General features: G+C 40.6%; 1 protein-coding gene across 2 annotated transcripts in view; it reads right to left on the reverse strand.

The window, feature by feature from the left end:
- The window catches only part of LOC122551565 (integrin alpha-6-like), an 84,493-nt gene that overhangs the window by 25,108 nt on the left and 31,584 nt on the right, over positions 1–27,801 (reverse strand). For both annotated transcript variants that reach the window (XM_043693639.1, XM_043693640.1), the window contains exons 3-12: positions 26,221–26,300; positions 25,185–25,440; positions 23,111–23,233; positions 21,455–21,665; positions 11,569–11,762; positions 9,664–9,752; positions 4,807–4,934; positions 2,299–2,394; positions 855–916; positions 603–769 (exon numbers count right to left, since the gene is read on the reverse strand). In XM_043693639.1, coding sequence (XP_043549574.1) covers positions 603–769; positions 855–916; positions 2,299–2,394; positions 4,807–4,934; positions 9,664–9,752; positions 11,569–11,762; positions 21,455–21,665; positions 23,111–23,233; positions 25,185–25,440; positions 26,221–26,300 — 1,406 coding nt within the window. The remainder of the gene's footprint in view (positions 1–602; positions 770–854; positions 917–2,298; positions 2,395–4,806; positions 4,935–9,663; positions 9,753–11,568; positions 11,763–21,454; positions 21,666–23,110; positions 23,234–25,184; positions 25,441–26,220; positions 26,301–27,801) is intronic.

Raw genomic sequence — 27,801 nt, forward strand, 5'->3', positions numbered from 1 at the left:
CAAATGAGGAACTAGGTCTACATACTTATACATTCAATATGGAATTAACACTTCATAAATCAATTTAAATAGGTTGTCTTCTAGTCATAGAGATGTACAGCATGGAAACCCTTCAGTCTAACCCGTCCATGCCGACCAGATATCCCAACCCAATCTAGTCCCACCTGCCAGCACCCGGCCAATATCCCGCCAAACCCTTCCTAATCATATACCCATCCAAATGCCTTTTAAATGTTGCAATTGTACCAGCCTCCACCACTTCCTCTGGCAGCTCATTCCATACACGTACCACCCTCTGTGTGAAAAAGTTGCCCCTTAAGTCTCTTTTATATCTTTCCCCTCTCACCCTAAGCCTATACCCTCTAGTTCTGGACTCCCCAACCCCTGAAAAAACAAGTTACATAAATTTGTATAGTGCACCAAATAACCTCCAGTATGTATCATCCTTCACTAAAGTTAACTTTGAAAAATTTTACCTCAATGTGCTTGATGGTTTAATATACTGAATCAAATAAGGATGTCAAGATTATTTTAAAATGAATACAGCTCCAGACACCAATAAAAGGACACTGCCTAATTTTTTAATATTAAGAAGTTCTTACTTGCAGTTGCAATTCTTTATTCACACATTTCTCTTTTCCTTGCATGTTTAATATGAGACTGCCAGTCACATTGTTAGTGGAAACATCCCCAGGAGAAATAAATCTGACTCTTGGCTTCCGACCCATCTTATGTCTTGCAGTGTCAGCTTCAATCCAATAGTTTACAACTAAATAGGGAATTAATCATATTAGCAACTTAATAGCTAATCAGAAAAATACAAAAATGACAGGGGAGATTTTTCTTTCACTTACTTATCCTGGAATTGAAACCACTGGGATGAGTTGTGTACATAAAGCATGCCTCGACGCTCATACTGTAAAGAAAAGGTATTGTATATTTTAGTATACACATAACTTTTAAATACCCATTTCTTAGTTCCTATAGGAATGGGTAGGCTGAACAAATTAGAAAAAGTTAGATCCTGGAGTCACAATTTGGATGCAAGTTCCTTTCACAATGGAGAATAGATAGAAAAACAATAAGAGCTCTCTTTGACTGCATTAAAACAACAATCTTCTGTTGGTTTGGTACTGTTCCTAGTATAATAAACATTTAAATATAATTCATTTACTCAAATGAATTGTTTTATATAAGCTTTCATTAGTGAGCCTGTAACACAGTTATATCACAGCTTGCTTTGAACACACAGCTTTCCTGATCATTCCATGTTGAGAACATAGCATCAAGAAACTTCCAGATTCTCATAAGAACATTTTGAAAAGATTTCTTCAGTTTTCTAGCATTTTAAACATTTTTAGCAGTTGTCCCCAAGTTCAATAATTTCCTCACCACACATCTGACGTAACAAGCCTGAATTTCACATTGAAGCATATTCTGATCTGCTCAGCTTCTGTGCGTCTGTTCCCATTTCACTGACCTGACGAACTATTCCAATCTGTCCTGTTTATTCTGTCCCTTACTTTGCAATAACTATTGCCAGCATGTACTTCTATTATTCTGTATGACAGTTCCGAACCAAACTTTCTGATTTTGTTCCTCACTTAATGTTCATAATTCAGGCTTGTTTGGGTAGCAGGATTTGATAATGTACGGGTTTCTGTTCTGATTTTAGAGCAGTAGTCAACAATTGAATCATAGAGGCCCATGAAGAGAATCTCAGGCACACACTTGAAGACAAAACATCTAAAAGGTAAGCACTAATCTCTGTTCAGTTACCGAAGGTAAATACACTTTAAAAACATTTTCAAAAACTGAGACAATGTTGTGCTGGATTGAAGATCATCTTCTTTCAAATGAAATTACTTAAATATTCCTGGTAGCTGGTTTATTTGTGGCCACTCAAGTTTCAGGAAAATAACCTGCCATTATATGAAGCAAATATCTGAATCACGTCTCTGATATTTCAGAAGTAGCAGAATCCCCTCTAATAGATCCCTTAACACAAGATTCACTGAAATATATTAGAAACAGGAAGTATGGTCACCAGGTTACACCCTTTTGTTCATGATCTCTGCAACCAACCTATCAAAGGCCCTGTAAAAGCTCTCAGGAGAGTCTGCACCTTTGGATGAATCTTTGCCCCATCAACTGCTCCTCAATCCTTGACCTGCATCCATCAATAGTTGCTGATTCTTAGTTGGAACACACCAATTTGTTATGCTGGTGAGAAACATTATGGGTATACTTAAATGAATATAGATTGGTTGACACTTTTTAAGCTTTTAAATTACTTACCAAAATCCTTGATTGTTACGACAATAGCTCTTCTTCATATCAATAATATTGGGTGTAGTCGTGACTCTCTTTGTGATTTGGATAACTGGTCGTGCCCTAGGAAAGAGATTAAGAACAAATAAAATACCTGGCTAAAGATAAAGACTCCCGTATACTGAGATGGAAATTTTGTAAACAACAAAAAGGCTCAAAGATAATTCACCAAAAGGTACGTGGCATCCTAGAATGTTGACAGCTTAGACAGGACGTCAATGAAATACTATTGATCAATAAGATTTAGTCAAGCAACATTGGGGAGGTAAGAAAGATGAAAAAAACAGGATCGCACCGCATTGCTCAAAAAACAATTGACAAAACAGATTCAAACACATTATATTCACTTCACTTCTATGCAAAATAATGGTTTGGTTTGAACACCAGAGTTATCTGTACAATAATGATCCAGTAAACAGCCGTCAGCGTGGATTGAAAAGTGGAAAATTGTAGTCAAAAAAGGCACAAAACATCCAACATCAATTGCCAATAAGCCTTTGATTGAGTTCTACAGAAAACACTATTCACTAAAACAAATGCATTGAGAATTTAGTGAATGGATTAAGAAACTATTTGTGTAATAGTAGTAACTCCTCAAATCATGAAGTAGGTACTTCATGCCCAAGATAACATTCAGTGGCAAGTACCATTTGTGCCACACAAGCACCAAGCAATGACCGTCTCCGAGAAGAGAATCCAACCATCTTGGATGAAATATCCTTCCATCAACTTAAACATTAATCCCTCCACCACCATTACAGTGTGTATCATCTACAAGGTGCACTGCAACAACTCACCTTTTTCTAAACCTCCAATCTCTACCACCTAATAGGACAAGGGCAGCAGAAGATTGGGAACATTACCACCTGTAGGTTCCTCTCCAAACCACACACCATGCTGACTTGGAAATATATCATTGATACTTCAATTTTGTTGAAGCATTGGGGAGAGAGGGTAGGAGTAGATACCTACACCAGATGAAGTGCAATGCTAACAAGGGGCTCACTATCAGCTTCCCATAGACAATTAGGAATGGCCATTAAATGCTGGCCCTGCTAATGAGGCCTCATTCTAATCTGAATCTGTTTCTAATGGTGGATGTGACCTGGGTTCAGCACTTTAGGCAAAATAGTCACATGTGCAAAAAATAAAATTCAGGAGCAGTATTCCAAATGGGAGAAGCTTCAGAGAAGTCAGAGAAAATGCTACACAAAGATAGGGAAAATAATTGAAATATGTACTTCATAGCTATAGCTAAATTAGAATCATAGAATGACTAAACGGTGGAAGCATGCCAATCAGCTCATCGAGTCCACACCGACTCTCCGAAGATCCCACCCAAACCCACCCCTTCCCTGTAACCCCGCATTTCGCATAGCTAACCCACCTAGCCTGCATATCCCAGGACACTGTTGACCATGCTATCCACCAAACCTGCACATCTTTGGACTGAACTAAGAATGAAAAGAGAACAGATAACTGTTCTTAGTCCACAGTGCTCATGGTATCTAATTAAATGATGAGCAGCAATCAATCAATCAATAAAAAGAACATAATATTGAAATTTATTGACAAAATTATAGAATGTAAGAGTCTGAAAAGGTCATGAACCAGACTATGGCAGACTAAGTATCGAGTACTACATGTGTTCTGGTCACTGAGACACAGGGTCTAATCACAGAACAAACAAAAGCAATAAGGCTAATCCCAAGGGTTGAATTATCCACCCACTGGCAGGTTTGCAGCTAGATATATTTAATTCCCACCAGCATGACTTTGTGCTAACTCAGTAGAAAGTGAGGACTGCAGATGCTGGAGATATAACTCAGTAAATCTTGCGACCTGCATTACACGTGCTGGATAAAAGTCACCATAGTACTATCAGACCAGAAGCCCGCGCTCTCATTTCAGAGACAACTGGTGGTGGTTTAATCCAAGGGTCACCATGCCTCAGGTGAGGAGACAGATTGAGAAAGTTAGCATTTCACGGTAACTTCAGTCAGAGCGGGAAGATTAATGGTTAATGTAGGATTGCAACATTACTGACGTCATTACCAACCAACAGCAAGTGGAAAATGCAGCCGAACAGAATTTTAAAAAAATTACAAACAGAAAGAATGATTGGTCCAGAGGTCAGGAAAGAGTAAAAGGTTATCACTGGTTAATCAACCAACGTAACTGTCACAAGGATAAATGCAGCAGATTATTGTATAGCAATTGAGTCATGACAGCTTTCTGCTAATCTGGCAGTCACGTGCAGGGTAGAGCGATTAACATTGCAAACCAGTTTAACAGGAATTGAAAGAAAGTTCCGCACAGCAGTTGTACATACTGCAGTCCAAAATGGTATTGGCGGCAAAGAATACCGTGGGCAGGAACTTGACATTTACAGGTTCTGCCTTACTTTCACCCCAATATTTTCAATATGTTATTCTTAGCAATGCTACGTAATGGGATTATTGAACAATATCTCACCTGTACATCACGACTACATCACTGAGTGAGCCAACAGCCAGATCAGGGTATTTATTTGCATCGACATCTAGGTTGCCTGCAAGAGAATAGCCAAATAGAGGGATCCCAACGTCATTCCCATCGAGAATCTGGAAGGAAAGAGAAAAGGAATGGAGGTAACAATTGGAACGAATGCGAAAAGGGAGGAGAATTATTCAAATTAATAACATTTAAACTTTATATCTCCATAAGCATCACTGGCGGTCCCTCACATATGAGGATTATTCTCTTCCACTCTCAGGGTGAGTCCGTAGGCGACTGTACAGACTGATGCACCTTCTGCAGACTCTGTTACACTTGGGGCAGAAGGGGATTGTGGGAAGCGGGAGGTGGAGCATTAGTGTGACAGCGCCCTCCTTTCACCGTTTTCACATGGCTTCTGCTTCTTCCCCGACGGCAAGTCTCAAGGTGCTCAACGCCTTTCCAGATGCTCCTCCTCTACTTTGGATGGTCTTGGGCCAGTGATTCCCAGCTGTCTGTAGGAATGCTGCATTTCACCTTTAAGGCCTTGAGAGTATCACTGAAGCGCTTCCTCTGACCACCTGGAGCTCGCCTGCTGTTTAAAAGCTGGGAATGGAGCACCTGCTTGGGGAGTCTCGTGTCGGTCATGTGGACGACATGCCCAGCCCATTGCAGTCAATCAAGGGTGGTTGGTGCCTCGATGCTGGGGATGTTGGCCTGGTCAAGGATGCTGGCAATGGTGCATCTTTCTTCCAGTGGCACAAGTATAACTGATTAGCACTCAGTACAACAATCCACCTCCAAATGTTCCAAATACAGCACGTAAACCTTACACTGCAAAAACGATCTTCATTCAAATATCTTGAAGGTTTTTGCTGCAAAAACTATGTCGACTAATTATACATCCAGAAATAACAAAACAAATAATACTTGTGTAATTTCAAAATGGCTTTTAAGTTCAAAATCAAAATTACTAGCAAATTGAAGAAGCACAAAGTTAAGAATAAGAACAAAATTTCAATCTATGTTAATATATTATGAGAATATAAATCAGTCATAATACCAGAGGTGGATAAATTGGATAGATCAGATAGTAGGTGTGGGGATTGAAATGCACAATTCATGCAGTTTGTTGACTGTAATATACACGTGATCTAAAGGCTGCCCATTTATGATGTAACCAGCCAGTGCTCACTCTTCTGCTCATTGGCTGAGTAGATCAAAAAGGAGAGTAATATCATGAAAAGCCAAGATAACTTAAAAATTAACCAGCATAGAGGAAACAAGGGCTAGCAGAAAACATGGTTACAGAACAAAAAGAATGTGCAGAAATATTAAAAAGACAGATCTAAAGGTGCTGTATTTGAATGCACTAGCATTCATAATAAGATGGATGAATTAAGTTTATAAACAGTGGTAAAGGGCATACAGTGATTGTAATTATGGAGACATGCCGCAGCAAGCAATTAGGAAGACAAACAGGGGATTATTGGCCTTTATTGCAAGGGGATTTAAGTACAGGTGTGAGAAAGTTTTGTTGCAGCTGTATGGGGGCATGGTGCATCCACATCCGAAACGTGTGCGTAAGTTTGATCTCCTTACTCAAGGAAAGATGTGGTTACCATTGGGAGAGTTCAGCAATGGTTCACCAGGTTGATAACTGGGATGACTGTGAATTGAGATTGAGCTGATTAGAACTACATTCACAGAGAAAGGAAAGGGGATTTCACTGAAGTATAAAAAATCTGGCAGGCTAGACAGACCGGATGATGCTCACTCTGGCTGTGGGGTCCAGAACAAGGGATCACGATCTTGGGTTGCAGGACTAAGATGAGGAGAAATTTCTTTATTTTGAAATACTGTATTGTAACCTTGTGGAATTCGCTGCCATATAGGCGATAAGGCCAAGTCACTGAATAGCTTTTAAAATTAAAATCAAGTGATATGGGAGAGAGCAGGAGGGCCACACTGAGAGAAATAATCAGCCATGCCTGAACTGAAGGGCCAAGCAAGCTCAACGGGCTGATTGGCCTCCTTTCTAAAAAAATACTTTTCTATAAATAATGGTCAGTGACAGAAGGAAAGTAAGAGGCAAGACTGTCAGTGATTACAAAGTGACATTGCTGTTACTATCACACTGATACATTTTTCAAGCCAGAAAGGGGCTATCCAGGTTGATACCATTTTTCCCCATTCCACTCTCTGTGTCTGCTCATCGTACTGCTGGTGGTAAGAGCTGTTTCCCTGTGATGGTCATGTTGTGCTGCATGCAGCAGGTCAGGTTTGACACTCACTGTGTGGAGGACTGCAGAGCTCCTCCAAGGTGGTTGAGGCAAATGAAGGCTGTGTTTTAGCTAAAGCTTTAGCACACTGCCCATGGGAAAGTGGCTGTGATGGTTTGCGTGCTGCCCACAGTGTGGTCTATAGGTCTCATACTGGAATAATCAGGCATGTAGTCACTGGATCACTCGGCGCTACCATCTGCTTTTTCATGGAAGCTCAAATGTAGTTGTTAGGGTAGATTGCTACAGAATGATAACACCCTCAACTCCAGCCAGGATACCGATCTGTACAATTCACTACCAACCAGAGATTGAAAGATGAGAATCCCTATTAGTTTTGATATAAGACAGAACAGTGGAAGCTCACAAAGTAATGTGAAGGAAGTCAATGACACCTTTCACTCTGATGGGTCTGTGATCCTAGCAAAGCCACAGACTCACTTCACCTGCTTTACTTAGGCAAGAGAGAATGAAGTGCAGGCTGCCAGACCTGCTGAGTTTCTCCAGCAATTGCTGTTTTTATTTCATATTTCCAGTATCTGCAGTTCTTTGCTTCATTTAATGAAGTGTAGTTAGCTCTCTTCAATATACAGAGCCTCAACAAATTAATCTATAAATAAGTGAATATTCCTTTAAAGAGTGTGAGGTTAAGACAAGCAATATCACAGAGTTCTAAAATGGCACTGCTGACATCAAATCCGGAGCACAGGCTGATTGACTTTAATGATCTACTCCTCTAATTCCCTCCGGTGCACACTTGTAGTGAAGATGAAGGCCTGCACCAAGATTATGTCTGATAGGCAAAGCCCATTTTAGGGCCCCATCTTTCTCCTCTAATATATACATCACCTTTTTGGAAAGGTATACTATTTCCTTTTTGAGTTCAACATCACTAGTTATTCCTAATTAAAAGACCTTGCTGATAAGTCTGAAACTAGAAAACATAAGCATCCTTGGATTGATTAGATTAGATTACATTACAGTGTGGAAACAGGCCCTTCGGCCCAACAAATCCACACTGACCCACCGAAGCGCAACCCACCCATACCCCTACATTTACCCCTTACCTAACACTACGGGTAATTTAGCATGGCCAATTCACCTGACCTGCACATCTTTGGAGTGTGGGAGGAAACTGGAGCACCTGGAGGAAACCCATGCAGACACGGGGAGAATGTGCAAACTCCACACAGTCAGTCGCCTGAGTCGGGAATTGAACCCGGGTCTCCGGCGCTGTGAGGCAGCAGTGCTAACCGCTGTGCCACCGTGCCGCCCACAACTAATTATAAGACTGAAATCTTCTCTAGGCTGATTCAAATGACTAGTATAATTCCCCAAATTATACTATACAGGGAACTTCTGACCACTAAACAATTTATTAGATAAGGTTGAAATCATCTATCTCCATCCTAAAGCACTCAAATATAGCTGTCAATCAAAGTTACAAGCCCTGACTGATATCCCATTCTTGCTTCTGCTTCAAGACCACCTTCTGCTGAAACAAAATGGCTAAGCCACATTTGTAAGAATGCTATTAGATTAAAAAGCTATTCATGTAAAATTGAAAGGATAGCCAATCCTTTACAATGCAAAGACTCTTGCAATACTATGCAATTCTCTGGTCAATTCAAAATTAACACCCCAGATTTCAGGTCACCTCCATGTTTTATCATATGCTTTAGACTAATACTGCTGTTAGAATTAGATTAGATTACTTACAGAGTGGAAACAGGCCCTTCGGCCCAACAAGTCCACACCACCCCGCCGAAGTGCAACCCACCCATACCCCTACATTTACCCCTTACATAACACTACAGGCAATTTAGCACGGCCAATTCACCTGACCTGCACATCTTTGGACTGTGGGAGGAAACCGGAGCACCCGGAGGAAACCCACGCATACACGGGGAGAACGTGCAAACTCCACACAGTCAGTCGCCTGAGGTGGGAATTGAACCCGGGTCTCTGGCGCTGTGATGCAGCAGTGCTAACCACAGTGCCACCGTGCTGCCCATAAATACTTCAATAATTCTCCTTAGTATCTCTGGGCTGTGACTGTCTACGGAGATGCTATGCCAGAGGCTGTTGGCGCCTTATCCCTAAGACTGTCCCACACTTATGCCTATCCATTGCAGGTTACTAACTCCAACTGTCCATTTTACATGCTGCTTCTAATCTGCTTTCTTCTCTCAAATCTCTCTTACTGTTTTATCAGCTTCACATCAACATCAGTTATATAACTCATTATAAAATGCTGAGGATCTTGCATATTTTGTAGTTTGCAGCCAAACTGCCTGGAGTTTGGTATTGGCTTTGCTGTGCGTTGTATTTCATAGATGTATAAATGGCAGAAAACGTGTTAACACACAACTTAAAAATTCAACATACTAAAAGGTTTGTCTTTTTTTTGCACATTTTCATAATTAGGATTTCAAACTGTTTTTCTTATTAGTAACTAAACTTTATGAGCACATTATAAAACATTTTTGGCAGTACAGACTGAATGGGCCCAAGGACCTCTTCAGTACTGTGTGATATATGATCTACAAAAGTGAAACCCTGGTGAGAGTTTTACCTGAGAGGGTTCTGTATTTATCCCAGAACTAGATCCATGGTATATGTAAACTTTGCCATTTTCCTCGTACGGTGCTCCAACAGCAATATCTAAAAAAAGATGCAAAGAATAGGTAACTATTTACCAATAGAGATGAATAATTACTACTAGCAGATATTTGTTGACACTACTCAAAATAAATTGAAGGATATACTGCACTACAAGAATAATGTCTATATTTGCTGGGTAACATTACTTACAATGATTAAGTAAGTTAAATTCAATTTGTGCTGGTGTTTTGGAATCTGCAATTGTCCATTATTTTATGAAAATTTTCAATCAATAATCCCTACCACATCTGTTAGTAAGGGAACAAAATTAACGTTGAAAATACACATGTGGTGGACTTAATATAAGCCCTAAACATTCGTGCATCATTGGAGGAATATGTGCTGGTAATTTGGAAGATGTTAATAAAAGATCCAGAAAATAGGCTTGGACCAAAAACACCATACCCAAGATTATGCTGTTGGATACCTGAAGCCAATTTTGGGTCAGAAACTCTGTCCAGCCTTACTAAATTTATCTGTATCTGAGAAAGAAGAGGACATGGCCAGGAGATTCCTTGATCCCACTTAGTGACTGAGTCTGAGCCACCGGAAGTTCAAGAATATTTGTGTTTTGGCCCATTTATAAAGATGGCCGACTGCAACTCTTCTCGGCTCCTTGAGGGGCAAGTTCATTTCTCCCAGTGTCACATGCCATTTATTCAATTGTTTTCAGATTTCCAAACTACTTTCAAAATATTTGAATTAGGAAACTTTCCCAGGCCCTGCAAATGTTAGTGAATCAGCAAAAAGGTTTGTAGTAGGCACATGTAGCAGGATGTTCAGCCTCATGCACATTGTTTAGTATAGGTTTAGCTAAATAAAAGTGCTATCAAAAAGTTGAATTGTCCATCTCCCTGAGCTAGGGTAGATTTTCATCTTCAACAGATAGACAATAATCTCACTTAAGGATAGTGCTCCCTTTAGACTTTCCATCTAATTATCATTCCAGTATAAGTAACAGAACAAAAATCAGGCAGTTTCTCTGAATGACATACAAATGCCAGACAGTGTCTGCCTCAGTTTAAACACCTTCTCTAGTTTAAACAGAATTTGGGACAGAGAGTTTACGATTTGAATTTTACTGATTACACATTTGTGGCTATAAAAGGATACTTTTTTCTTTCAATTCTTCCACTCACTAATTAAAAGAAAAACCATTTGGTCCAACATTTAACTGAATAATGCTTTTGAAATTTGTCCACTAGTTTTGTTCCAATAACGTTGAAAAAGTTAATAGATTTTCTGAGAACAGAGAAGAGAAATATTCTCTCATTTCACTTATTGTAATACTACTAATGCATTTTGAGAAGATTTTCATATTTTGACTTCTGAGAAAACAGTCAAAGCCGAGGCCTTCAGGAAAAGCTGAGAACTTCAAGCATTTATCTTCAAAGTGGTATTAAAGGCATAAAACTTTCTGATAACATTGTGAAATAAGTAGTTTTGACATTATACTTTCCTTAAAACCTTTGTGCATTAGAATTTTGGTTACTTATGAAATAATAAGTATTTATTAGAAACATCTTTTAGAGATACGACCATTATCAATTTATTTTGATGAACCTAAGTACTAACATAGTTATTCATTACAGGATTATTGAAGAACCAACATAAATGTTTCCATAGGACATTTCTAACAGAAAGGTTTATGTTAAAGGGTGTTATCAGCAGGAATATTTGAGGTACAAATTGCATACTATATTTCAAGTTGAGTGTTATCAGGCTATCTGCAATGTAATATAATAAGCACATAAATTCTCAGCTTATTTAAAAAAATAAACTCTTTGTTCAGTTTTTAAACCAATTACAATCTTACCTGGATACCCATCCTGGTTAATGTCACCTATATTCTCAACAGCCAGTCCAAACATGGAATCTTTGGTCCCATTCAAACGAATAGGCTGTATGTTCTTCCAATTTCCTTCTTGATTAATATAAACGTATGCAGCACCACCAATTCCTGTTTCTCTGTCAAAGAACTGTGGGGCTCCTACTACAAGATCCAACCAGCTGGGTAAAAACAAACGTCTCATTTAAAGCACAGAAGGAAAATGTAGACTTTTTTTGACAGTTACTCCAGCACACCACAATTAGACTGCACACATTTATACAACCAAATTTAACTATTTCAGTTTTCTGTATTCACATATTCCAACCCCTACTATTGTTATAGTTAGTTGTCATTATGCCTTAAATAAATGTGGAAAAAGTGGCATGATGGAGAGATAAATATTTTCAATTTGTGCTGACACCTTCACAATTTTAAAATCGGTATTCCAAAGTTATATCTAAAAAAGTAAATGATTTGGAAATGCACACTTAAAAACACTGTTGGGACATCAGCAAGCAACCGAGAAAGATTGAGCTTGAGAGAAACAAAATTCCAACTGCGAACTCACAAAGAAGCAAGTCAGTGTTGTTTGGTGAGCTTTTCACTTTACCCAACTTTCAGTCTGTAGCACAGCGGACTGTGGGGATCCCCAAGGATCAGTACTCAGACTGCTGCTTTCTGCAGGACTAGAAAGAAAACTGTTTCCATTCTTTGATGGTACAAGGACTAGAATAGGATATCCTTTATGTCTCGCGTACTCCAGTACAGAAGTACAGGAGAACAGTGAAAAAGCTTTTACAATGGCTGTCTCTAAACGCACCATCTTAGATATAAAGTACCTTGGTACAAATCTTGGATACAAAAAGGAATAAAAGGAAAAGTAGCAGCATTACTTGCAGTGTCTGAAAAATAAGATAGTTATAGTAAAGTTAAAGGATTGACATTACAATCCAGTAAAGAGTTACAAATAGCAGCAGCTGAGCACGTGGGCTGACCATCTGCATCAGGCCCCAGTCCAACAACTGTCCCACTCTGCTCCAGCCTCCAGTCTGCTCCTCACAGGCATTCAGCTACAACAGGCTGAGTCATGCTGCTCTTAGGACTTGACCCCCCCTTGCGCGCTGCCCCCATGGTTCCCTTGCCCTCACGTGGCATCCCCAGGGTTCCCTTGCCCACGTGCACCGCCCCCGGGACTCCCTTGCCCATGCGCACTGCTCCCAGGGCTCCCTTGCCTACATGCACCAATCCCAGGGCTCCCTTGCCTACATGCACCACTCCCAGGGCTCCCTTGCCTACATGCACCACTCCCAGGGCTCCCTTGCCCTCGCGCACCACTCCCAGGGCTCTCTTGCCATTGCAGACCACCCCCAGGGTTCCCTTGCCCTCAGACCACCCCAGTGACTCACCTCCCTGTGTGACTGCTCAGGGACTGCTAGAAACAGAGAGAAGAAAAAAAGAAAAGAAAAAGAATAGGCTGAACAGAGGAGGTCCGCGTGGAGTGCCCAACTCTGCCGCCATCTTGCTGGAAGAGAGGAGCAGGGGGAGAAGCTTATGACCTGGAAATCCCTGGCTCTAAGGGAGTTGGAAGTAGAAATTGTCAATGATAGAAATTGTCAAAAAAAATTAGAAGCTCACCTGAGGGATATAAATCCAAAGGGTTAGAGAAGACCAGCAAGATGGATTGAATTGCTCTACAGTGAGCTGGCATGAATTCAATGGCACAAATGTCCTCTTCTGACTCTCTGAATCAACTTGCAGAAAGCATATGGTTCATTGATCATGAAATGTTACATCAGAGAAACAGACTCTTTTAGGATCTTGTGGAACAGTAGTGGTGTCCCTACCTCTGGACCAAAACACCCATGTTCAAGACCCATCTAACACGGAGACATGTCATCACATGTCCGAATCGGTTGATTAGCAGATAAATAATACTTAAAAGCAGACTGTTGTGGTTCTGTTCGCCAAGCTGGGAATTTGTGTTGCAGACGTTTCGTCCCCTATCTACGTGACATCCTCAGTGCTTGGGAGCCTCCTGTGAAGCGCTTCTGTGATGTTTCCGCTGGCATTTATAGTGGTTTGTCTCTGCCGCTTCCGGTTGTCAGTTCCAGCTGTCCGCTGCAGTGGCCAGTATATTGGGTCCAGGTCGAAGTGTTTGTTGATAGAATCTGTGGATGAGTGCCATGCCTCAAGGAATTCCTGGCTGTTCTCGGTTTGGCTTGTCCTGTAATTGTAATGTTGTCCCAGTCAAACTCATGTTGCTTGTGGCTTGTGTGTGTGGCTACTAAGGATAGCTGGTCGTGTCGTTTCGTGGCTAGTTGGTGTTCATGGATATGGATCATTTGCTGTCTTCCTGTTTGTCCTATGTAGTGTTTTGTGCAGTCCTTGCGTGGGATTTTGTACACTACGGAAAACGTGAGGACTGCAGATGCTGGAGATCAGAGCTGAAAAATGTGTTGCTGGAAAAGCGCAGCAGGTCAGGCAGCATCCAAGGAGCAGGAGAATCGACGTTTCGGGCATAAGCCCTTCTTCAGGAATGAGGAAGGGCTTTCCTGAAGAAGGGCTTATGTCCGAAACGTCAATTCCCCTACTCCTTGGATGCTGCCTGACCTGCTGCGCTTTTCCAGCAAAACATTTTTCAATTTTGTATACTACGTAGGTTTTGCTCATGATGGGTATCGGGTTCTTTGTCCTGGTGAGTTGTTGTCTAAGAGTGACTGTTGGTTTGCGTGCTGTTATGAGTCCTAGTGGTCGTAGTAGTCTGGCTGTCAGTTCAGAAATGTTCTTGATGTATGGTAACGTGGCTAGTCCTTTGGGTTGTCTCATTCCGTTGTCTTTCCCTTAGGCATCTGTTGATGAAATTGCAGGGGTATCCGTTTTTGGCGAATAGATTGTAGAGATGTTCTTCTTCCTCATTTTGCAGTTCTGGTGTACTGCAGTGTGTTGTGGCCTTTTTGAACAGTATCTTGATGCAACTTATTTTGTGTGTGTTGTGTGTGCTTTCGTAGTTCAGGACTTGGTCTGTGTGTGTAGTTTTCCTGTATACCTATGTGGTGAATTCTCCGTTCGGTGCTCTCTGTACCATCATGTCTAGGAATGGGAGTTGGTTGTCCTTTTCTTCCTCTCTAGTGAATCTGATCCCTGTGAATGTGGCGTTGACGATCCGGTGTGTATTTTCTATTTCTGTGTTTTTAATGATTACAAAAGATGTCACCCACATATCTGACCCAGAGTTTGGATTGAATTTGCGGTAAGACTGTTTGTTCTAATCTTTAAAAGCAGACTGTTTGATTTGTCAGGTGTTTTCCATCCCTCCGAATAATCCAATCTAATGCTGATCTCCAGATTGTTCCCTATTTTCTATATTCCACATTTTCACGTGACTATCCAATTCCCTCATAAATCTATGTATTGTATTAAATCTTCAGCCACGCATGACATGCAGTGGTTGTCTTTAACGTAATGAACGACATAATAACAGTTTATGCCATCAGACATTCCTGATAATCCCTATTTTACTTACCTCTGTCACCTGAGTCAAATGTCAGTAGCACTGAAAGAAATCTCTATTGTTACGTCTTCAACTCCCTCTTATCCTTTAAGACCATCCTGAAAACCCAACTGTGTGAATAAAGATTCGGAAATTCTATTTCCATTAGTGTCCGCATTTCAGATTCTTTTCTATGGTCTTCCGAGGTGCCATGGGGCTCTGTTTTTACATTGAAGGTGCTACATAAAAGCTATGAAACTGTTATTAGCAGAGAATCTGCAACTCAGAAGTAATTTGCTTCTGAATTATGCCAGAACATACCATGACTGCATGGCCATATCACTGAAGCATGCTTGCTTTGCAAATGCAGTACCTCAAGCTTTGAATAGGCATGGTGGCTCAGTGGTTAGTACTGCTACCTCACAGCACCAGGGACCCAGGTTCGATTCCAACCTTGGGAAACTGTCTGTGTGGAGTTTTCACATTCTCCCCATGCCTGCATGGGTTTTGTCCAGGTGCTCTGGTTTCCTCCCACAATCCAAAGATGTGCAGGTTAGGTGAATTGGCCATGCTAAAATGTCCATAGTGTTCAGGAATGTGTAGGTTAGGTGCATTAGTCAGGGGTAAATGTAGAGTAATAGGGTAGGGGAATGGGTTTGGGTAGGAATGCTCTTTGGAGGGTCAGTGTGGACTTGTTGGGCCGAAGGGCCTGTTTCCACACTGCAGGGATTTGATAAAAATAAAATCTATGACAGGTAATTTTATGGGAATTCATACGTATGTGAACTTGTACAAAATTGAATACAAGAATAACAATGCAATACAATGCTTTGATGCATACATCCTCCAAACATAATATTTTGAGCAGATAAAAATCAGGAATCTCAGTAGCACTCTCAGAGTGCACTGCTCTTCCCAAGTTGCACCCTTGTATTTTTTTCTTTATTCATCGGTGGAAAGTGGGTGTGACTGGCAAGCTGAGGATTTAGTTGCTCATCTCTAATTACTCTTGAAGAAGGGGACTTACATTTCAATGAGCAGTTAATAGGCAACCAAACTGTACAGCTCTAGAACCACATACAAGTCAGCCCAGGTAAGGGTGACAGATTCCATTTCCTAAGGGACTTCCGTAAACCAGGTGAGTTTTTAAACAACAATCAGCATTTCACGGTCATGATTTCTGGGATTAACACTATTTCAGATTTAATAATTTAATATAAATTCCACCAGCTGCTATTTCTTCCTTCTTTCATCATTTTCAAATAGCAGTTAGTCATGATATTTCCCCTCACCTCTTCTATACACAACGTTTCCTTTTATCCCATCACCTTTGACCTTGTACTGTAATCCTTTGGTCACTTCATCTCGCCTTGCCTCCACCCTATCATAAAAATTCACTTTTGTCTTTTTCCCATCCTACCCTGTTTCATGTGTTCAAAACTAATGACTTTTCTAACTGTGAAAGGTACAGATCTGAAATGTTAACTTGGTTTCTTCTCTGCAGATGCTACTGGAAATTTTAGCATTTTGTTCCATTAATGGTTAAGTTGAAAAATTTGAGCTCAAAGTTCATCAGAAAACACTGGTGTGTTCCTATCTGGTTTCGTTCCTTACAATAATGACCTAAATTCAAATGTACTTCATGGGATACAAAGCATCCTGCCATTCCCCATGATTGTGAATAACACTTTGAACATGTTAGTGCTTTCTTTCTGCCTGTCTATGGCAAAAGCTTTCTAAAATGTGGCAGATCAGTAATGCTGTGATTAATGAAAATGCTAAAAAGGCTGGTGTGGTAATCTTAGCTCAACAAATACGGTATTGTATTTTCCTGTTTAAAGCCAGTGTCTGTGCCAACATGCAATTCCATGTCAAAGGCACTGGGTGGCACTTTAGCATAATATTTCAAATTGAAGATAAAGGCAAGTGCCTAAATTAAATTAAGAATAATTTGTGCATTGTTATTCTTCACTATTCATAGAATGGTGTAGTAGAAAATGAATAGTCTGTCTGTCTTGTCAGAGTTGGAACTCTGTAGGAACAGCTTAGTCCCACGCCCACCTTGCAATTTCTCCCCCTCTTCATATAATTATCAAATTCTCTTTTGAAACCCATGATTAACTCTATTGCAACTCTGATAAGTGTAAGATTAAAAGCTACAACAGCATGTCTTCCTTTTCAGCAATATTTGAGATTTTACTCTGGGACCTGATCAAATGTATCTCAGGATGTGGTGAGAAGCGAGGGAAGAAATTGTGGAGCCCCTAGCTGAGATATTTGTATCATCTACATCCATTGGTGGGATGCAGGAGGACTGGAGAATGGTTAATACTGTGTCTTTATTTAAGACAGGCTGTAAGGAGAAATCTGCCAACTATAGGCTGGTGATTCTGAGATCAGTGTTCAGTAAGTTGTTGGAGGGGATTCTGAAAGACAGGATTTTTAATGCATTTGGAGCTCCATGGACTGATTAGGGATTGTCAGCATGGCTTTGTGCATGGGAAATCATGTCTCACAAATTTGATTTGAGATTTTTGAGGTCGTAACCAAAAAGATTGATGAGGGCAGAGCAGTAGACATTGTCTACATGGATTTTAGTAAAGTCTTTGACTAAAGTCTGCATGATAGACTAATTAGTAGAGTTAGATCCCCACTGATCTGTGGTGAATAGGAAAAGAACCAAAGCTGGTTAGGATCTGAATGTGCAACCAAACATTTGGTGGCAATGGAGTTAACCATGGGTTTCAAAAGAGAATTTGATTCAGGGGAATCTTGCTAATTGGATACAAACACGGCTGGATGGTAGGAGACAGAGGGTGGCAGTGGAGGATTGTTTTTCGGACAGAAGGCCTGTGACTAGCTGGGTTCATTTTGTTTGTCATTTTTATAAACCATCTTTAGGTGGCACAGTTATTACGTTAGCAGATGACACCCAGATTGGTGGTATAGTGGGCAGTGAAGAAGGTTATCTAAGGTTATGAAGAGATCTTGATCAATTGTGCCAAGGTGCTGAGGAGTGGTTGCTGGAGTTTAATTTGGATAAATGCAAGGTATTTCATTTGAACATGGAACATAGAGAAGTACAGGCCCTTTGGCCCACAACGTTGTGCCGAGGATTAATCCTAATGTAAAATATTTTAACCTACGCACCCCTCAATTCACTGCTATCCATGTGCATGTCCAGCAGTCACTTACATGTCCCTAATGACTCTGCTTCCACCACCACCACTGGCAACGCATTCCCTGCATTCACAACTCTCTGCGTAAAGAACCTACCTCTGATGCACCCTCTATACCTTTCTCCTAATATCTTAAAACTATGACCCCTCATGCCAGTCAATCCTGCCCTGGGGAAAAGTCTCTGGCTATGGACTCTATCCATGCCTCTCATTACCTTGTGTACTTCGATAAGGTCACCTCTTTTCTCTCTGTGGAGAAAAGTCCAGACTTAGTCAACCTCTCTTCGTAAGACAAGCCCTCCAGTCCAGGCAGCATCCTAGTAAACCTTCTTTGCACCCTCTGCAAAGCCTCCATATCTTTCCTATAATAGGGCGACCAGAACTGGACACAATACTCCAAGTGTGGTCTCACCAGGGTCTTGTAGAGCTGCAGCAAAACCTTGTGGCTCTTAAATTCAATCCCCCTCTTAATGAAAGCCAAAACACCATATGCTTTCTTAACAACCCTATTCACTTGGGTGGGAATTTTGAGGGATAAATGCAAATGAACACCAAGTTCTTGCTGTTCCTTCACACTGCCAAGAATCCTATCTTTAATCCTATATTCAGTATTCGAGTTCGATCTTCCAAAATACTTCACTTCGCATTCATCCAGGATGAACTCCATCTGCAATTTCTCAGTCCAGCTCTGCATCCTGTCTGTGTCGCGCTGCAGCCTGCATTCGCCCTCGATACTATCAACGGCACCTCCAACCTTTGTGTCATCAGCAAATTTACTAACCTACCCTTCAACCTCCTCATCCAAGTCATTTATAAAAACTACAAAGAGCAGAGGCCCAAGAACACAGCCCCTGCAGGACACCACTCACCACTGACCTCCAGGCATTATCTTTCCATCTACAAACACTCTGTCTTCTGTCAGCCAACCAATTCTGAATTCAAACAGCTAAATCTCCCTGTATCCCATACCTCCTGACTTTATGAATGAGCCTACCATGGGGAACCTTATCAAATGCCTTGCTGAAGTCCATATACACCACATCCACTGCTCGACCTTTGTTGACGTGTCTCGTCATCCTCTTCAAAGAATTCAATAAGATTTGTGAGGCATGACCTGCCCCTCAGAAAGCCATGCTGACTGCTTTTAATCACGCTATGCTTTTGCAAATAGTCATAAATCTTATCTTTCCAAAACTTTACTGACCACAGACGTAAGACTGACTGGTCTGTAATTGCCAGGGATTTTCCTATTCCCTTTCTTGAGAAGAGGAACATTCGCCTCCCTCCAATCCTTGGTACAACTCCCGTGGAGAGTGAGGAGGCAAAGATCCTCACCAGTGGCTTAGCAACCTCCTTTCTCATTTCCCGGTGCAACCTAGGATAAATCTGGACTGGCCCTGGTGACTTATCAATCTTAATGTTTGCCAAAATTTCCAGCACATCAACTTTATCAATCTTGATCTGTTCAAGCCTGTTTCCCAGCTCTTTAAAGTTCTCATTTATAACAAGGTCTTTTTCCTTAGAAGAAACCGAAGCAAAAAACTCATTCAGGGCTTCCCCTATCTGCTTAGATTCCACGCACAAGTCCCCTCCACTATCCCTGATCAACCCTACTTTCTCCCTGATCATTCTCTTATTCCTCACAAATGAGTAAAATGCCTTTGGGTTCTCCCTAATCCTTCCTGCCAAGCCTTTTTCGTGCCTCCTGCTGGCTCTCCTCAGTCCATTTCTGAGCTCCTTTCTAGTAAGCCTGTAATCCTCTAAGGCTGTGCTAGATCCTTGCTTCCTCCACCTTGCGTAAGCTGCCTTCTTCCTTTTGACGAGAAACTCCTCTGTTCTAGTCATCCAAGGCTTCTTAATCTTTCCCCTTCTTGCCTGTCTCAGAGGAACAAATTTATACATCACTCGCAACAACTGCTCCTTAAACATGTCTGTTGTGCCCTTTCTGTGGAACAATTGCTCCCAATCTGTACTTCCCAACTCCTATCTGATAGCATCATAATTTTCTTTTCCCCAATTAAATATCTTCCCTTGGTAACTGCTCCTTTCCCCCTCCGAGGTTATAGTAAATGTGAGGCAGTTGTGATCACTGTCACCAAAGTGTTCTCCCATGTGACACCTGCCCCGGCTCATTGCCGAGCACCAAATCCAAAATGGCCTCTCCCCTCGTCGGCCTGTCTACAAACTGAGTAAGGAAACCCTCCTGAACTCACCTGACAAAAATGGCTCCATCCAAACCATCTGCATTAAGGAGGTTCCAGTCAATATTGGGAAAGTTGAAGTCACCCATAACAACAACTCTGCTACATCTGCATTTTTTCCAAAATCTGCCAGCCTTATGAGTTCTTCAATCTCCCTACTGCTATTAGGGAATTAGTTTGGGAAACTTGGTCACTGTGGACAGGTCAGACCTAAGGGACTGACAAATGAATGTTTTTGAATATAGTTTTTTATTTTCCTGGACTAAATGTTTATGCTGAAAATTAGTTGATTAGTTTTGACTAGATGTTGGGAACAAAGCAAATTTAAGAGATCTGGATTTTCCTCTGCTGTAGCTCAAGTTAAAATTAACAACAGTGAAGACAGTGGAAAAAAATTCCTCCACCTGAAAAGTACTCTTCAAATTTACCTGCCCTATTTCCAGACAGGAGTCTCAAATACCCAATCATGACTGACAAACCAAATTTACATGATAGTCAATATACAGCAAGAAAGAAACTAGATACTCTTCTGGCTTGGTGAATATAAGCCATGGTAATACCTGAAGAGGGAAGTTAGTATTTGTGGACAGTGGTGAGCAGACAGCTAATGGCTCTGATGGAGAGAATAACCTCATAGTGCCCTCCCCCTCTTCTCTCACAAAAGATGGCAGTGCTGCCTTTAAAAAAGAAACATTTTGGACACTGTTGTCCATTTAATGCTCATCCCTCTTCTATTTTATCATTGTAGTAGCATGATTTTTTTAAAAAAGCAAACTGGAAAATTCATTTAATTGCAGAAATAACATCTAAACAATTGGAGGTACTCAGTCCACAGAATGACTAGATATTTAGAACTGAAATTAATTAGCTTTATCGTCACTTGCACTCAAATAAGTGCAGTGAAACATTTGTAATGTTGCTGCTTTGGCACCATCTTAGGTACAAAGTACCTCTTCATTTCTCAAAATCTTAGCGTTCCAAATTAGTAAATGCCTCCTCACCTGTCTTGGTTAAGGTCCACCACAGCAACATCATATCCAAAAGAGGATGCCAATCCTTCCCCATCCAGGACATGTTCAGTCATTAGGTTTCTTGTGCGTTCCTCTATCTTTAGGAAAACAACCGCTCCAGCATGATTGGCTCTTGGTGCACCCGATACAAAGGTAAATGTTTTCTTCGATGTGATTCCCTTGCCTGAGTCCAGAGAGAAGCCTAATGCAAAACAATAGGATTAGACTGCATATCTAATTAGCAAAACAGCCAAAGATACATTGTTAAAGTAAACAGACAGCAAGGATCTGGATTGGATTCAGAGGAGATTCAAAGTTTAGTATTTGATTCCTGATCAGACTAGGAAAGACATCTACATTTTGAGCTTAAGCTTGTGGTACAAAATGTTCTGGCAACACCTTCAAACACACGTCAGCTGTGTGAAGTAAACATTTCCAGTGGCATGCTGAGCAGGACAGGTCCTATCTATTGTGACACCAGTACTACAATGCTTCAGTTTAATGATTCATCTAATGCCTTTTCTGAACCTCACATAGCTTAATACATATTAAATAGCAGGAAAGACTATCTAGTCAGCATTATTTAAAAGGGATCATCAATTATTAGTTCATTGATATTACAAAATATTGAAATTTGCATGATTATGTTTTTTAAACTGTGCCTTAATTACACATATAGTTCTGAAAAAAAAGAGGAGAGGGTGAATTCCTTATAAACTTCTCAGATCAGAAGTATCCATATGACATCAGGTTGCCAACAGGATGAGAGTTGAGAAGAGAACGAAAGTCCAGTAGAAACCACTGAGGGTATAATACCTGTTTTAGCCAGTAATAGTTGTGAAATGGTTAATGCTGAGGGATGCATTAAGCTGCAGCTGGTAATGCAATATGGACTTGGGTGGGAAAAGGCAGAACATCTCAGAATTTAGAAAGGGGTCACACCCATTATCCTAGGTTCCTGATAGTCTTGAGGACAAGGTCTCTTACTCATGTAACTTGTATCTGATTGCAACACATTACATATTCTTGATAAGACAAGAGCATCATTTCGTTAGACTAATGACTTTCCTCTTCTACACTGGAAACTGCAAGCCTTATGAAGCCCAAACTAAAAAGGAGGATGGTGCAGAAAATTTGCCTTATGGTGATCAAAAGTCTAGAAAGCTCATACAATATGATACCAACAGTTATTTTCCAAGATTTAATTTAACTGTACCATTACAATAATAGCAGCCACGACTCAGACATGGCTTTAACTGTACAAGTGCTCTCTTATAATCTTTTACTCAGAAGTACATGCACATAGTGTCATATGTGCTCACACTGCGCACCTCAATATACCTATTTACTTGAGTCCATCAGCATATTTTGTCTAACATGGTTTTAATGTGGGGTTAGAAACTAAGCAAAGCACAAGATTTGCACCCTATATTGTAGGGTCACAAAGGAAGGTTTAATGGTTAGTTATAGAAATTGCTGTAATGTGAATTGCAGATAGATAAAATCATACAGCACTGGAGCCTGCTCATATCAATCTCCACAGGTGACCTACCAATTAGCCCCATGGGCCTGCCCTCTCTCCAGATCCTTCATAATGTTTATTTTAAAATATCTATCCCTTTCTCTTATAAAATTATTAATACCTACCTAAATAGCTATTAGCAGGAACAGGTATCAATTTTTCATCACGTTTGCTTTCATCACCAACTTCATAGGGTCCATCAAAGTTAAGCTCTTCAATGTTTTTGATTTCTTCAACATGTACTATTCCTAAGGGAACAAATAGTTAAGTGGGATAATGAGCATCTTTATGCAGTGCTAGAAGCAGGTTACAGGTATTCCCCGCTTTTCAAACCTTTGCTTTACGCCAGTTTGCTTTTTACGAAAGACCTACATTAGGACATGTTTTTGCTCACCAAAAGAGGATTTTCTCTTTTAGGAAAGGCGCGCACAGACAGAGGGGTGCCAAGCGCCTTTCCAGGAAGTATTAATACATGATCCTCTTCCACTCTCTCCTACACCCTAACCTGTGACAACTCAGCCTAACACACCACCATCACCTCCACCACCTCTCAGCCTTCTAGTGTGCTCGCTGTCTTCACGATTCTGATGAATCAAACTCCATATATTATTTCTATTTTGTATAGGCTGTGTATTTATCATTTGATTCTTGCTTTTACTACATGTTGGTGTTATTTTATTTTGTGTCTGTCTGGGAACACTCAAAAGTATTTCTCATATAAATTACTGGTAATTACTTCTTCGTTTTACGCCATTTCAGTTTACGAATGGTTTCAGGAACACTCCACTTTTGATAGCGGGGGATAACTGTACCTCACGCAGCCATCTTATCCCAATGCACAAAATGGGACAGAGCAATAATCCCACTATCTACAGTTACAATCATATTGGTCACATTATTAAATGTTTGAAATATCTGTTAAAGATTGTTCTTGTACTTAGGTAGTTTCCCAAATTCCAAGAAGAAAATTATGTGCAATCAATAGAAACACTGTACAATGCAATTATACGCCATATTCTAATTCTTTCACTACATTAACGATTAGATTTTTCACTTCTAGATAGTGGTATAGATGGGCAAATGGACAGAAACTACATTTTTTATCTATTTTGATAATGATATTGAAAACTTTAAGTCTGCATGTTAATATACAACAACCTTTAGCAAAGTGTATATCAAGATAAACAACGTTTGGCCAATGACTTTGTCTTTTGTCTTGCACTCATCGGGAGAAGACAAAACTTATTTGCAAAAAATGTCTTTTCTCAGCAGCACTTAAACAAACATGGCTTCCAAAGCCCATGCCTGAAGCAGAAGTGCAGTCCCTAACTTAAATACACAAAGTACTGAATGTGTGTGCGAGGTCCTAATTCAGGATTGCTTTGCCTGTGCAGCACTTAAATGAACCTTAAATATTATCACCCATGAGGAAAACTTTTCACACATACTTACCTGAACATGTAGCCTGTAGGAACAGGAGCTTTATATTTAAAGTTATACATTCAGACAAATTGCCTGAAAATAATGATCTGTTAAACTTTCAGCTGGTCCTATCAAACTGCCTGATTTATCTAAAATGTAGCATAGGACTCTTTTTATTATTGCATCTTAAAATGGCTACAGCACAGAAGGTGCCTATTTACTCTGTCTTGTCCATGCTGACTCTCTGAAAGAGTTACTCAGTTAGTCCCATTCCCTTGCCTTTACTAAATAGGCCAGCAAACGTTTTCATTTCAAATTATTATCCAATTCCCCTTTGAAAGTCTTAACAGAAATTGCCTTTGCCACACCTTTGGATCGTGCACCCTCAATCCTACATACCTACTGTGTTTAAAAAAAAGCTTTCCCTCACGATGCCTCTGATCCTTTTGTCAATCACCTTAAATGCAGAAACATTATTCAACAGGGATTAGGTCCTTACCCTTGAAACTTCCCTTTAGGTTCATCGTTGCGAAATGCAACATCTGGAATGCGCCAGCGCAGCAAATTGGATGTACTCGGTTGCGCCTGGTGTATCCAGAGCACAAATCCCCCACCATCTTACTGCAATGCACCTTCCCCAGACCCAGAATCTAATCTATTCTATAATATTATTCTTGCCATGCTATCTGCAGTTTTTAGTGGCTAATTCTTAACATCCACATCATCTTAAAAAGAAATGAAAGAAAACTTAACAATTTTTTTGAAATTACAAGTTACCTTTCCAGTTGTAGGCACCTGGTGCTCCATACACAAAATATGTACCATTATTGCTGAAAGCACTAGCTACACCTTGCTGACAAATACCAAACTTTTCATGACCCCGAAGTCGCCCAACGCAAAGTTTCACATTTTTATCGGTTTCATTTTCACGGAAAACAAGATCCTGGCTCAAAACATAGCACTGTCCAGTCACATCACGAGCCTCGTCTGGTTTATTCACATATCGCCTTAGCTCATACCGATGAGCACAAACCTGAAATGAATAAAATATATCTGTTTTTAATGCTAGGCGTTATCTAATAACAGTAATTTTGTTTTTTGTTAATCTAGTTAGCCCACCTTTAAGTAACTATTAAATGTCATTTAATAGTTCCAGGCCAAACTATTTAAATATTGTTCCTGTTCTAATCTTGTTAGATTAGATTAAATTCCCGCCAGCATGGAAACAGGCCTTTCTGCCCAACCAGTCCTCCGAAGAGTAACCCACCCACACCCATTTCCCTCTGACTAATGCACCCAACACGATGAGCAATTTAGCATGGCCAATTCACCTGACCTACACATTTTTTGGATTGTGGTAGGAAACCCACACAGACACTGGGAGAATGTGCAAACTCCACACAGACGGTTGCCGAGGTTGGAATCAAACCTGGGTGCCTGGTGCTGTGAGGTAGTAGTGCTAACCACTGAACCACTGTGCCACTGTGACAACACCAGAGCTAAATGTTTCACAAACATATCATAAGCAAAACAAAAGAGTTTTAGAGGTAAAATCAGTACAGAAATCTTCCTCAGGTGTCTTCAGGTCAAGTCAAAATAAGAAAAGGACAATGCCTACACTGGGAATTAAAGTCACCACTTGATCTCTGATCTCTTACTGCCTCCTAGTTGGAGTCAACACCAGGAATTGAGAAGGTTCTGGGGTAATATAGTAAGTGAGCAAATTACTACATGGTTAGCACACTCTCAATCCTGACTGGAAGCTTATATATTTTACAAAGTACCATACGGAGTAAAAATTCAAAAAACTTACCATGACCTTCCCACCTGGTCCCTGACTTCTCACAGAAACACCCATCCATTGATTTTCTTTACTCTCCTGTGTCAAATCAGCTACAAATGGGTGAAAATATATTGATCAGGACACAAATACCTTAAAGATTTCCATTAACCATTTTTAATATATGACAAGCAGCAGCTCAGCACGATTCCCGCAGCTCAGTCTGTGTTTCTTGCAGAAAGCAAAAGGTTGAGGAGAGCAGATTGAGAGAATGTCCCTCCCTAGTGGATTCTCACAATGGCTCCCTAAGATTCCAGCTTTAAAACTGCTCCACAAAAACAAAAGGTTTGGCTAATTTTCATTTGATGCATATATGTTATTAATACAATAGAAGTTATAAAGGTGAGAAAAGTAATTTACAGAACACAACAGTACTAAAGAGGTAAATAGATCTCTATTTGGTTGAAAGTAAATGAAAACAGAAAACAGCAAATCTGGCAGCATTTGTGAGGATTCGTTCCACACAAACCACTGTGTGTAATAAAAAATTGCCCTTCATGTCCCTTTTTTACATCTTTCTCCTCTCACCTTAGAAAGATGGCCCCTCGTATTGAAATCCCCCACCCTAGGTAAAAGACACCTTCCATGAAAACATGTTTCAAAACATTGGCCTCTCCTGTCACATGAACCTTGAAACTCATGACCTTATAAAAACGTCATCCTTCCTCTGCCAACACTGATTTCTCAAACTCCTACAGGACTGAGGCTTTTCCTTTAACTAGCTATCCTTCAATATGTCTCCTTCCCATCAGAAAGATGTTGTGAAACTTGAAAGGGTTCAGAAAAGATTTACAAAGATGTTGCCAGGGTTGGAGGATTTGAGCTATAGGGAAAGGCTGAACAGGTTGGGGATGTTTTCCCTGGAGCGTCGGAGGCTGAGGGGTGACCTTATCGATGTTTCTAAAATCATGAGGGGCATGGATAGGATATATAGACTAAGTCTTTTCCCTGGCGTCGGGGAGTCCAGAACTAGAGGGCATAGGTTTAAGGTGAGAGGGGAAAGATATAAAAGAGACCTAAGGGGCAACTTTTTCACGCAGAGGTTGGTATGTGTATGGAATGAGCTGCCAAAGGATGTGGTGGAGGCTGGTACAATTGCAACATTTAAAAGGCATCTGGAAGGGTTTGGAGAGATATGGGCCAGGTGCTGGCAGATGGGACTAGATTGGGTTGGGATATCTGGTTGGCATGGATGAGTTGGACCAAAGGGTCTGTTTCTGCGCTGGACATCTCTATGACTCTTAGGAGTCTATGAATTCCCTTTACCAAACATTTGGGAAGTCACAAAGCACCTAGGACTCTCAGTATGGTCTTCAAAAGTCACTATCCAATGTTTTAACCTTCAACCTTTCAACACTTAAAGCTTCTTATGACTACACCATTCCCAAGAGGCACGGTAGCTCAGTGGTTAGCATTGCTGCCTCACAGCACCAGGGTCCCGGGTTCAATTGCAGCCTTGCAGTCTGTGTGGCGTTTACACATTCTCCCTGTGTCTGTGTGGGTCTCCTCCCACAGTCCAAAGATGTGCAGGTCAGGTGAATTGGCCATGCTAAA

The sequence above is a fragment of the Chiloscyllium plagiosum genome, chromosome 7, assembly GCF_004010195.1.
Source record: "Chiloscyllium plagiosum isolate BGI_BamShark_2017 chromosome 7, ASM401019v2, whole genome shotgun sequence".
NCBI lineage: Eukaryota > Metazoa > Chordata > Chondrichthyes > Orectolobiformes > Hemiscylliidae > Chiloscyllium > Chiloscyllium plagiosum.